The 13,519-nt window shown below is 33.8% G+C and overlaps 1 protein-coding gene across 1 annotated transcript in view; it reads right to left on the bottom strand.

Annotated features, from left to right (window-relative positions):
- Nucleotides 1–463: 463 nt before the first annotated feature.
- The window catches only part of LOC107693640 (canalicular multispecific organic anion transporter 2-like), a 60,231-nt gene continuing 47,175 nt past the window's right edge, over nucleotides 464–13,519 (bottom strand). The window contains 8 exon segments of the mRNA XM_016493092.1: nucleotides 464–891; nucleotides 2,688–2,882; nucleotides 3,819–3,985; nucleotides 5,164–5,322; nucleotides 9,280–9,426; nucleotides 9,620–9,721; nucleotides 11,497–11,623; nucleotides 11,773–11,972. Coding sequence (XP_016348578.1) covers nucleotides 783–891; nucleotides 2,688–2,882; nucleotides 3,819–3,985; nucleotides 5,164–5,322; nucleotides 9,280–9,426; nucleotides 9,620–9,721; nucleotides 11,497–11,623; nucleotides 11,773–11,972 — 1,206 coding nt within the window. The 3' untranslated portion in view covers nucleotides 464–782.

The raw sequence follows: 13,519 nt of genomic DNA, 5'->3' as shown, positions 1-13,519 counted from the left end.
TCATAATTGTAATCAATTATCAAATTAAAAAAATATATATGTGGCACAATTTCCTGCTAAAATGGATGTTTATGACTGTTACTCTGGTCACAAACTAGTGAAAAACAAAACAAGATACACATAGAAACAGTATTACTTTTTTAATAAATGCAAAACAATTAAATTATAATAAAAATTTATAGCTGGCTTTAAGTTTTTTTTTTAAATATGAAAATGTCACTATTCTCATGCTGTATTGTTTATGAATGTATAGCTGTCAGAGATAAATAATAATATTAAAATTATTAAATAATATATAAATAAATAATAATAAATTCTAAATATAAATACACTTAAAAATGTAGAAATTAAAATATAGAAAAAATATAAGTGGCACAATTTCCTGCTATATATCAGCTCACTGAAAATGAAAGTTTATGAGTGCAATGAAAACACAAAACTTACGAAATACACAGAAACAGTTTTACTTTTTTAATAAATGCAACAATACTCCAATTCTGGTAACAGAATTCAAGCTTTTACAGATTTGGTTTACAAAAAGAATCTCACACGTAACTTCCCTATTGAACAACTTAAATAATACAGTACAAAAATAGACTGCTTTATCATGAAACGACTCATTCAGTAACAGTGGCACTGTAGTCATAGAAAACAAAAATAATAGCAATAATGTAAAAACAACCAAAGATCCTGGATGCAGCAGTAAAACAGAGACACATTACATTCACTGGCGTTGTGTGTGTGACACTGTGTGAAGGCACTGCGGCTTACAGCATATGAGCTCACGCCAGACCCGCGTCTTTAGCCATTCCATAGAAGATTCCTTTCTGAGCGAGCAGGTTAGTCGGCGTGTCGAACTCTGCGATCTTTCCCTTGTCCAAAACGAGCACTCTGTCACAAGAGAAAAGCACTGAATTCAACATGTGTACACGCTCTGCCTTCATGGAAACGATGTAGGGGTGGGTGAAATACCACTGCACACGCCTTATGTGACACACTTACGTGTCAAAATGGCCATCTTTGCGAGTATACAGAGGTGTTTATGTCTTAAGTGAATATAAACAGTTGAGAAAGATGCAAACACATGTGTATCAGTATATTAGATCCATGCATTCAGTCTTAAAGTGCATCATTAATGTCAATCAAACCACAAAAGACAGAAAATCTCTTGCTGCTCTTTACACCACTGAACAAAAAGAATACAAATGTAATTGCTGCTTTTTATCTCACAATTCTGACTTTTTCTCTGAAAAAGTCGCAATTCTGAGAAATAAAGTCAGATTTGCGAGATTCAAGGAGTATTCAAAATGTATCATTTAACTTAAAATCTGCAAAAAGTGGAAAAAAGTAGAGATTAGGCATAAAATACTGTTCAGAATCATTCATACATGTTGCAAATCTGAGAAATAAACTCTTTATTCTGAGAAATAAAGTCAGAATTGCAAGATATAAACGTATAATTCTGAGAAATAAAGTCAGAATTGTGTGATATGAACTCTATTCTGAGAAATAAAGTCAGAATTATGTGATATAAACTCTATTCTGAGAAATAAAGTCAGAATTATGTGATATAAACTCTATTCTGATAAATAAAGTCAGAATTATGTGACATAAACTCTATTCTGAGAAATAAAGTCAGAATTGTGTGATATGAACTCTATTCTGAGAAATAAAGTCAGAATTATGATATAAACTCTTCTGAGAAATAAAGTCAGAATTATGATATAAACTCTATTCTGAGATAAAGTCAGAATTATGTGATATAAACTCTATTCTGATAAATAAAGTCAGAATTATGTGACATAAACTCTATTCTGAGAAATAAAGTCAGAATTGTGTGATATGAACTCTATTCTGAGAAATAAAGTCAGAATTGCAGGATATAAACTTATAATTCTGAGAAATAAAGTCAGAGTTGTGTGATATGAACTCTATTCTGAGAAATAAAGTCAGAATTGCAGGATATAAACTTATAATTCTGAGAAATAAAGTCAGAGTTGTGTGATATGAACTCTATTCTGAGAAATAAAGTCAGAATTGCAGGATATAAACTTATAATTCTGAGAAATAAAGTCAGAGTTGTGTGATATGAACTCTATTCTGAGAAATAAAGTCAGAATTGTGTGATATGAACTCTATTCTGAGAAATAAAGTCAGAATTGCAGGATATAAACTTATAATTCTGAGAAATAAAGTCAGATTTGTGAGATACAAACTCGCAATTGTAAGAAATTGTAAGAATTGATTTCCTCAAAATTGGACTAAGCTAGATCTTATATATGTTTGATGCTGAGATCAAATATCAATAAAAACCTTTAATCTCACAGTTATTTTTTTGGTTTTTCACAAAATAAGAATTAAGATTTTTCAAATCAGCTTTAATGCTCCTATAAAAACAACACAGTTAAATGTCAAAAATGACAAAAAGGAGTATTCAAAATGTATAATTTAACTTAAAATCTGCACAAAAAAAAAAAGTGGAAAAAGTAGAGATAAAATAATGTGTTCCGAATCATTCATACTTGTGATAAAGGCTGAGCATTGAACAGATAGTTGTAAAATTGTCATCAAAAGCAAAAATGCTACAAAATGCATCACATTTTGTGAGAAAAAGTGTGACCTGCTCCATCAAAACAGACAGTATTTCTGGACTCAGCAGCTCGAACAGAGTAAGAAACGAGAGGTACCTGGTGTAGTCCATGATGGTGTTGAGTCTGTGAGCGATGGTGAAAACGGTGCAGTCCTCGAACTGCGTGCGGATGGTGGACTGGATGAGATCGTCCGTCTCCAGATCAACCGCGGCCGTGGCTTCATCCAGGACCAGGATCCTGGTCTTCCTCAGTAAAGCTCGCGCCAAACACACCAGCTGCCTCTGACCCACACTGAACACACACTGGATTCAGAACTCGCTAGACGTACATACAGTACTGTACATACGCTCAAAATGCAACACACTTACAGCCAAATATAGAGAACCAAAACATGCATGAACTAGGGCTAGATGATTTAGCACTCTCTGCTGCTGCTCACATGGCGGTCAAAATTTTTTTAAATTAATTAATTAATTAATAATTTCTACTATATTTTAGTCTGATCATGTTTTTTATTTAATATATTTAATTTTTAGGGCTTTTTATGTTACTAAATTATATTTATGGAATAGTTATGATCCATTTATTACCTGTTAACCACTTTTTTAACACCTGAAAATGAAATTTCCGATTTAAACGGCTGTAAATTTTGAATGTTTTGGAGCACGGACTTAAGTATTGGTCTCTTTTTAAAGAAGACACTTGGCAGATTATTAAAAAATTCAAAGTTATAGACGTTTATTATTATGAAAAATGCCGAAAAATACTATTTTTAAATTTTATATAAAATATATCTTCCAAAACATGTTTAACTCTAAAACTGCATGAAAATGAAAGCCATTAATCTAAACAAGTTGTGCTCCAAATTTGAGGTTGATATCACAAAAAATGAGGCGCAAGTACCAAAGGTTTCTACTAGATGACATTTGCTTCCTATTCGTTTACAATACCGTCATTTTTGACCGCGAAGTGTTATTATTCAAAACCATTTAACCTTTTTGAATCATGTCCAAAGTTTTTTTTATGTGTTCACACAGCAAGTGCCAAAACCTTTACCAAGTTTTGTTCCATTCCGATGAAGTAATAAATTCTAAAAAACCAAAAACCTAATTTTTTTCTGTCAGAAACGACCAAACAGCTGCAGAGGGTTAAAATAAGAGTATTTTATCGAGAGTATACAGTGATGTAATGCACACAGGCATATTGCTGTGTTATTTCTAACTGCACCTGAGGTTTTCTCCTCCTTCGGAGCACTCCAGCTCGAGCTTGGACGGCTGGTTGCTGACAAACTTCTTCAGATGAGAGAGTTCCAGCACTTTCCACACTTCTTCATCGCTGTATTTCTCAAAGGGATCGAGGTTCATCCGCAGAGTCCCGGAGAACAGGACGGGCTCCTACAATCAGTCACACAAGACACTGTGAGATATAAAACATGTGCATTCAAAATAAACTTATATTCAGATAAAAACATCATTTATTTATCTTCAACATGAATTCATGTGAATGGCAAAACTCAACGATAATTAGAGTTGAGTATAAGTATTGTTAAAATGATTATTTATTAAATAATAAATAAATTAAATAACATAAGCAGCACCATTTCCTGCTACTGATTGCAAATTAATAAAAAACAAAATAAAATATAACAACATTAACATATATTTGATTCAAAAATATATATTTAACTTTATTGAACTCAATATTTAACTAATGCTGTTTTGTTTATGAATTTATAGCTGTCACAGTAAATAATAAGCTATTTATTAAGTAATATATAAAATGTTATAATAAATTATCAATTAAAATTAAATCTTATAAGACAGTTTCCTGCTATTAATGCAAATTAATTAAAATGAAAATGTAACAACATTAATATAGATTTGATTTTTAAAAAATCAATATTTAACTTTATTAAACTCAATATTTAACTAATGCTGTATTGTTTATGAAATTATAGATGTCACAGTTAAATAAGTTACTTATTGAATGACATATAAAATTCTAATTTTAATAAATTATAAATTAAAAAATTAATTAATTTAATATAATTTAAATTAATTAAATTATATAAGCAGCATAATGTCCAGCTATTAATGCAAATGAATAAAAAAGAAAATATAACAACATTAATATATATATATATATATATATATATATATTTAACTATATATATTTACAATTTGTAAATATTGTAATAAACACCAACAACAACAAAAAATTGAATAAAAGTTCAAAACACACTGCAGCATTTTAGTAACTGTTAAAAGGTGAAATGAGGTTAAGAACAGGTTTTACTAGAGAAAACAAACAACGGGAAAAAAGTTCAATGTTAATAATCTGGACGCCATTAGCTTATAACAAGCTAATTAGCAGCGTTTAGTGAGCCTGAAGGTGCTTTGGCATCAAAATCACTATCAACTGCTTTATGGCTCTGAATGGGGAAATGAGCTTTTTCTGCTGACCCATCATGAGCGCAACACTAATACAGCAGTAAACGCCATTCCCAAGCTGTGCTTAAATTAAAACAGATGCTTTACTGCCAACAAAGCTGAAGAAAACCCAAAAGCCCGACCTGAGGGATTATGGTGAGTTTGGAGCGCAGGTCGTGAAGGCCGATCTCAGAGATCTTCACCTCGTCGATCACGATCTCTCCATCCGCCGCCTCCAGCAGACGGAACAGACACAGAGTCATCGAGGACTTCCCAGCGCCGGTTCGTCCAACGATACCGATCTGCAGAGCCATACACCACCGTTCAAATCATCATACAGAAACCATCGCTGAATGTGATATATAGTATATGTGACCCTGGAGCACAAAACCAGTCATAAGGGTCAATTTTTTTAAATTGAGATTTATGCATCATCTGAAAGCGAAATAAATAATATTTCCATTGATGTATGGTTTGTTAGGATAGGATAATATTTGGCCGAGATACAACTATTTTAAAATCTGGAATCTGAGGGTGCAAAAAAATCTAAATATTGAGAAAATCATCTTTAAAGTTGTCCAAATGAAGTTCTTAGCAATGCATATTACTAATCAAAAATGAAGTTTTGATATATTTACTGTAGGACATTTACAAAATATCTTCATGGAACATGATCTTTACTTAATATCCTAATGATTTTTGGTATAAAATAAAAATCTATAATTTTGACCCATACAGTGTATTGTTGGCTATTGCTACAAATATACCCCAGCGACTTAACACTGCTTTTGTGCTCCAGGGACACATATACTGTTTCAGTTTATTTATTTATCCCTGTAGGGAAAGCACATTTGCAGCATACGCTCAAACAGACGCTAAACAACTCACATTTGGCAAAACAATAGTTTAATACTGATAAATCGAATTTAAAATAACCAGTCTAGCTGACCATTAGTTACCACTAGAGGAAGAAGAATTTAAAGGGATAGTTCACCCAAAAATGAAAATTTACCCATGATTCACTCACCCTCAAACCATCCTAGGTGTATATGACTTTCAGACGAATACAATCGGAGTTATATTTAAAAGCGTCCTGGCTCTTCCAAGCTTGATAATGGCAGTCAATGGGTGTTATTTTTCAAAACTCCAAAAGAAGTCCAATAAAGAGCATCCATCCATCATAAAAAGTGCCTCGCATGGCTCCGGGGGTGAAGAAAGGCCTCCTGAAGCGAATCAATGCGTTTTTGTAAGAAACACATCCATATTTAAAACTTTATAAAGTGTAATCTCTAGGTTCCGCTAACAGTCGTACGCGCGTATGATGTAAGGCGTAGCGTAAGGTCCGGTGAGATATGTCTTGCGAGAACCGACGTTTGTCAACAGGAGCAAAAGAAGCAAAGTTTCTTTACTTTAGCAAAGGAAAACCAGTCTCCTCTTGGCTTATATCAAAATCCTCCCACATTTTTCTTTACAAATCTACTTTTTGCACTTCTAATTCGTGACCAGTGTTTTGTTTTGCTCTCTCCTCTGTGCTTCCGCATTCGTCACTTCTCACCGGAGCTTACGCTACGTCCTACGTCATCCGCCAGAATGAACGCGCGTACGACTGTTAGCGGAAGCTAGAGATTACAGTTTATAAAGTTTTAAATATGGATATTTTTCTTACACAAACACATTGATTTGCTTCAGGAGGCCTTTATTCATCCCCCGGAGCTGTGTGGAGCACTTTTTATGATGGATGGATGCGCTTTATTTGACTTCTTTTGGAACACCCAAAACACCCATTCACTGCCATTATAAAGCTTGGAAGAGCCAGGACATTTTTAATATAACTCCAATAGGATTCGTCTGAAAGAAGAAAGTCATATACGCCTAGGATGACTTGAGTGAGTAAATCATGAGCAAATTTTCATGTTTGGGTGAACTATCCCTTTAAGAATTGAATTGCTTGGGGAATAAAAGATCATTTCGACCTGTTTTTAGAGCATCTGGGAACACAATATCGTCGGCCAGATGGTAACAATTCAAAAGTATAAGATAAAGGATGCCTCTTATCATTCACAATGATGTTAGCCTTATTCAACAGCCTTTCTTTATATATACTCTCTATGCTCTGTAACTTTATCCCTAATCATTTACTTGCTGGTTAGTGAGCTCCTCTGAGCCTCGGAAGCATCACCATACCAACAAATCACACAAAATGTCAAAATGCTTTCAATAAAAGCCCCATAAAATATCAAAAGCATTCTGCTATGGACATTAAAAGAAAGTAATTTCTTTAAGAAATGCATTCTCTGTTGAAGCTTCTTGCATACTTTATCAATCCATGCATCCCACCTAAGTTTATTGTCCAGCATGATACCGAGGTATTTATAATTTGTTACTAATTGCTCCCCATTAATTAATGTAGGACGGGTTACATTTTGCTCTCTCTCTCTCTAAAATCACTAACCATCTCCTTAGTTTTGGAGATATTCAAGAGGAGATTTTAATTTTCACACCAATTTAAAAAGAAATCCAAAACAAAAAATCGAGTACTCGATTATAAAAAAGTCGATTAACTGACAAAATACCGGAAGTGGCGCATTCCACGGACGAGAATCCATGAAACGCATTATTAGACTGTTTTCAAAGGCTGCACGATATATTACAACCATTTAAAAATCATAATAAAGCATATTGTGAATTAAATTTAATAAATATATGCGCTGTGTGCTTCATTTCTATGCATGTAGGTTCACAGTAAATGCTGCTCCACACAAACAGTCATCATTTATATGTGCGGTCGGAGCGTCTCAAACTCCATCTTTGCGTACTGCTATGAGTCTGAGCTGCTCATAACGTTCATCCAGAAACAATGCGCACCATTCTATCAGATTTATAAACCTACGCCAGCACAGGAGAATGCATAACTGTTCATCGCGACTTCAAAATAAGAGTTTAAACCCTCGCTATGAGTTCGCATGTTTTGATGTCCACATGTTCTTGTTCAAGAAATTACAGTGGCTGTCGCATTTCTATCATAAAGAAGTGGCCAAATATTAAAGATTAAGTGGACATTTGAATTAAAAGTTGTTTAGTCAATATTAAACAAGGATTACATCGCGCTGTAAAGTGTAAAAACAATCGACAGGCCGTTGGCGCCTCTGCATATAATACATAATATACATTAGTTATGATTATATTGTTTTATTACATTGTAATAAATTATATTTATTACATGTATTTTAACCATTTTGTTCACTAAAACCACATGATTACTTGCTTTTGATATTTTATTTGAACCAATTATTATTGCCTCATTGCTATTATATATGTATTTTAAGTCATTTTAAAGTCTATTGTTTGATTAGGTCTATTTTTATTGCAAAAAAAAAGAAAAAAGGATCAGATTACTCGATTAATCGTCAGAATAATCGACCGATTACTCGATTACCTAAATAATCGTTAGTGACAGCCCTGCTTTATGTGCATCAAGCGGTTAAATGTAACATCATTGTGAATGTGCTGCATTAAAGAAGGCCGAATAATGCGCTTTCCCCGAAAACAAAACATGCTGCGCAACTTTGTTTTGCCCACCAGTATTTACATGCATTCAAACAGCCATTCGGCTTTCTGTATTCGCTATGGTGTTTATCAAACTATAAATACTCAAAGATTTAGTATTTATCTTCAAGCATTTGTTTACACGTAAACATTTTTACATTTGTATGGAAGCTTGGTTACACAATGAGATAAAAAACAAAACAGGTCATTGCGACTTTTTTTTTATTTCACAATTCTGAGACGAAACACGTGCAATTCTGAGAAAAAAAGTCCTAATTAAGATACATTCAGAATTCAGACTTTTTCCCCCTCATAATTGTGAGTTTATATCTCACAATTCAGACTTTTCTTCTCAGAATTACTACAAAAAAAAGTCAGAATTGTGAGATAAAAAAATTGACAATGCATCATTGTGTCTTTTTACTGTATACTGAATGAAGCAACAGTCTTGGCAAAAGTCTATTTAACTGGACTTGATTTTAGTCTGTTTGCCTATTTAGGATTTATTAAAAAAATTCTAAATTAAAAAAAAAAATGCTATTAAAAAATATTTCTGAAATGCACATTATTATTTTGTTGCACAGCCATACAGAATATTGATTCCTGTAACAGAGTTAGTTTCAGCTGAGAAGAGCATTTCTGCGCTTTAATTGCACGTGTGATCAGAAACGAATGCAGGTCAGTGAGAGCAGCGCTGTAATGACGCTCCTCACCTTCTCTCCTCCTTTGATCTCCAGCGAGATGTTCCTCAGCACCAGGTCCAGTCCCTCGCGGTACCTCACGCTGTAGTCTATGAACTCCACGTTCCCCTTCGGAGGCCAGTCTGGAGGAGGCTGTTTGTCCTTCACTATCCATGGAGCCTATGGACGATTTGAACGTTTTACATGTCAGTCGAGTTAACTCTCGCTGTCTGCGTGCAGAATAAGTGAACCAGATTTAATGCTCATATTCAACAGTCTTTGCTTGCAAAAAAAAAAAAAGAGATAAAATCAGCTGTTTGATCCTAAGAAATTGATTATATATTCTAGTATATGAATGATACTGCACATGTACCTCAGTCGCTGTCTCTGAATACTCCTTCACTCTCTCCACTGCTACGATGTTGCTCTCGAGGTCAGAGGTCATCCTCACCATCCAGTTCAGGGACATAGTGACCTATTCAGCACAAAAAACAAGCGTGAACGCAGAATACTGGCACTTGTTTTGATTATATTTGCATGATCTCATAATCTAGTTTTCTAATACATGTGCATTGTACCTTGTGAACATTGTTGGCTCTGTGACGAATTGCTTATGTTCCTCTATTATAAGTCCCTTTGCTTAAATGCATACTCTACCAGTCAAAAGTGTGTAATAATTAAGAATTTTTAATGTTTCTGAAAGAAGTCTCTTCTGCTCACCCAGGCTGCATTTGCTTGATCGAAAATACTGTAAAAACAGTGAAATATTATTACAATGTAAAATAACTGTTTTCTATGTGAATATCTGTTCAAATGTAATTTATTGCTGTGATCAAAGCTCTGCTTCATATTTTTCTGGAAACCATGACACACTAGCATTCAAAAGTCTGGGGTAAGTAGGATTAAAAATAATAATAATAGTAATACTTTTAATCATCAAGGATGCATTAAATTGTGTAAAGACAGTAAAGAAGTGACAGTAAATACATTTATAATGTTGCAAAAGATTTCTATTTCAAATAAATGCTGTTCTTTTGAACTTTCTGTTCATCTGTGAATCCTGAAAAATAAAATGCATCACAGTTTCCACAAAAATATTCACAGCACAGCTCTTTTCAACACTGATAATAATCAGAAATGTTTCTAATAATCAGCATATTAGAATGATTTCTGAAGATCATGTGACACTGAAGACTGGAGTAATGATGCTGAAAATACAGCTGCGCATCACAGAAATAAATTACAGTTTAACACATATTCACATAGAAAACTGCTATTTTAAATTGTAATAATTAGTGCTGTAGTCAAGACCAAACCAGCACTCCTGAAATTCATCTGAAAGATCCACATTTACTGCCTGAAAAATATCTAATATTTAATCATTTATGATGTTAACAAATAAATCAGACAATGCAATAAACCAGACAACAGCAATTTAGTGACATCCCTGCAGTTGTGGTCTTGAAATAAAATCCCGAGTCATTTTAGTCTGGGACCGAGATAAGACCAAGACCTTCAAAAAATGGTCTCGGTTACTACAACACTGGCAATAATATTTCAGAATTTTACTGTATTTCATCAAATAAATGTAGCCTTGGTGAGCAGAAGAGACGTATTTCAGAAGCTTCGGTAGTGTAAAGCGTAAATATTTCTCTGAAGTCCTACTGCATGTTATTCGTGCATCAGAAAATGCAATAATAGCAAAATATGTGACCCTGCAGCACAAAAACAGTCTTAAGTCGCTGGGGTATATTTGTAGCAATAGCCAAAAATACATTGTATGGGTCAAAATTATAGATTTTTCTTTTATGCCAAAAATCATTAGGATATTAAGTAAAGATCATGTTCCATGAAGATATTTTGTAAATGTCCTACCGTAAATATATAAAAACTTAATTTGTGATTAGTAATATGCATTGCTAAGAACTTAATTTGAACAACTTTAAAGATGATTTTCTCAATATTTAGATTTTTTTGCACCCTCAGATTCCAGATTTTCTAATAGTTGTATCTCAGCCAAATATTGTCCGATCCTAACAAACCATACATCAATGGAAAGATTATTTATTCAGCTTTCAGATGATGCATAAATCTAAATTTCAAAAAATTGACCCTTATGACTGATTTTGAGGTCCAGGGTCACATATAACAAAAAATCTGCTCCAGATGATTTGTGAAGTTCACCTTTTTTACCTCATCCAAAGAACACATGACCTGTGCTTATACAGTACGTAATGAGTGTGATTTTACCTGCAGAGCGTAAGACACAGACAGACCGACCAATCCGGGGCTGAGCTTCTCCTTCCCAATCACAGCAAACAGAGCAGCAAACAGCACAATGCAATTACCGATGAACTCGATGCGAACCCCCAACCACCTGTGTGCATCCAAACACAACACTGTTACTACTGAGTGATGCTCAAATCTGAATTTCAGGAGGACATTACCCCATAAAAGCACACAGTAAAGACTGAAGACATGCGTGAGGAGCTGCATGCATCCAAACAAGAGCGAGACCAAACCTACCTGTTGGAAACAATACCAGGGTAGTAACTCTTTTGGTTCTCGTCCACTTTCATATCGCTCAAGAGAACAAAGGCAGTGTTTCGGCCGTAGGCGCGGATCACGCTAGTGCCTGTGACGGTCTCCGAAAAATGAGAATATATAGGAGACCTACTGACAGACTCCAGTCTCTTAAGCTGCCGAGATGTGGCTACATAAAATCTCTACAGAGGAAACCAGGGAGAGAAATAAACAATCTGCTATTACAAGAACAGAGAACAACAGCAGCATACATGCATATTCAATATTCATACACATACAAATGAGTGAGGACTCAGAAAACACTTTTTCGTCATTCGACTGGCAACATGCAAGATTTAGAAAAAAGTTCTACATCTTGTTCTAAAAAGTTCTAAAGTTCTTTTCAATTAAAGCTTTAAAATTATGCTTTATTTCAATCAAGCACAATGACCTAATATTACAGGTTTGTCTGAACTCTATAGGAATGTTTGGTCAGTTTATTACTAACTAAATCCATAATTAAATGATTTGTAATAAGAGAAAATGTCTAAAAGAAGAATGCAAGTTATTTTATGGTGGCCAAAAGCTTCTATATAATCATTTTTGATCTGTCCTACAATGAAAAAATATTTAAAGTTAACTCCTCTTTTGTCTCATGCACAATACAGTTTGGGGGCAGTAAGATTTTTATATTTTTCTGAAATACGTCTCTTCTGCTCAACAAGGCTGCATTTATTTGATTAAAAATACTGTAAAAATTCAGAAATATTATTGCAATGTAAAATAGCTGTTTTCTATGTGAATATCTGTTAAACTGTAATGTATTTCTGTGATGTGCAGCTGTATTTTCAGCATCATTACTCCAGTCTTCAGTGTCACATGATCTTCAGAAATCATTCTAATATGCTGATTATCAAAAACATTCCTTCATTCATTCAGAGAAACCACAGCACGTTTGATTTTTAATCTACAGTCTGTTAGTGTAGTTTCTAGAATCCTCACTTTTAGAATCAGTTATCAAACAATATTTCAGAATACATGATATGAATTACTCTCAACATTCAAATATTTTAAAACAATGTTCACATTAAGGGATCAGATATCAATGGAATCAAACACCATCATAATGTTGTAGTGTTTGGTTTGGCTTTAGTTTGTATATATAATGAAATCAATGAGAATTTAAAAGAATGCATTTGATTTTTTTGGTTTCATGCAACAAGCGATTCGTTCAGTCATTGCACAGAACATATAGAAAGCAGTTTGCGCCATGCAAAGCCTAAGCAATACGTAAATGAGTGTGAAATCAAAAGACAATCAGGAGGGGTGCAAGACCAAGATACAGTTGTGCAATAAGAGGTTTAGTACCTAAAATATCTTGAGAATCACAGAAGACTGACTAGACCAAAACTAATGAAATAACACCAGAGGCCCATCTTAAAAAACATCATTATCATTATTATACAGTATCAGATGTTACAAGCTACTTTTGTTACCACCGTAATGCTGTTTTTCTGTCATCCGCTTGTAATTAGAATCTGAACCGGTTAAACAGAATTTAACAATATGATGTTAGTAGCCTAAATATTAGTAGTAAGTTAAAGGAATAGTTCAGCCAAAAATGAACATTAATGCCATCCCAGATGCATATGAGTTTGTTTCTTCATCAGGTTTGTAGAAATGTAGCACTGCATCAGTGTCTCTGTACTGAATGGGTGCCGTCAGAATGAGAGTCCAAACAGCTGATAAA

This window comes from Sinocyclocheilus anshuiensis, unplaced genomic scaffold, assembly GCF_001515605.1.
Source record: "Sinocyclocheilus anshuiensis isolate Anshui unplaced genomic scaffold, SAMN03320099.WGS_v1.1 scaffold546, whole genome shotgun sequence".
Lineage (NCBI taxonomy): Eukaryota > Metazoa > Chordata > Actinopteri > Cypriniformes > Cyprinidae > Sinocyclocheilus > Sinocyclocheilus anshuiensis.
Note: the sequence above shows the minus strand (reverse complement) of the source record. Positions and strands in the feature narration are given on the sequence as shown.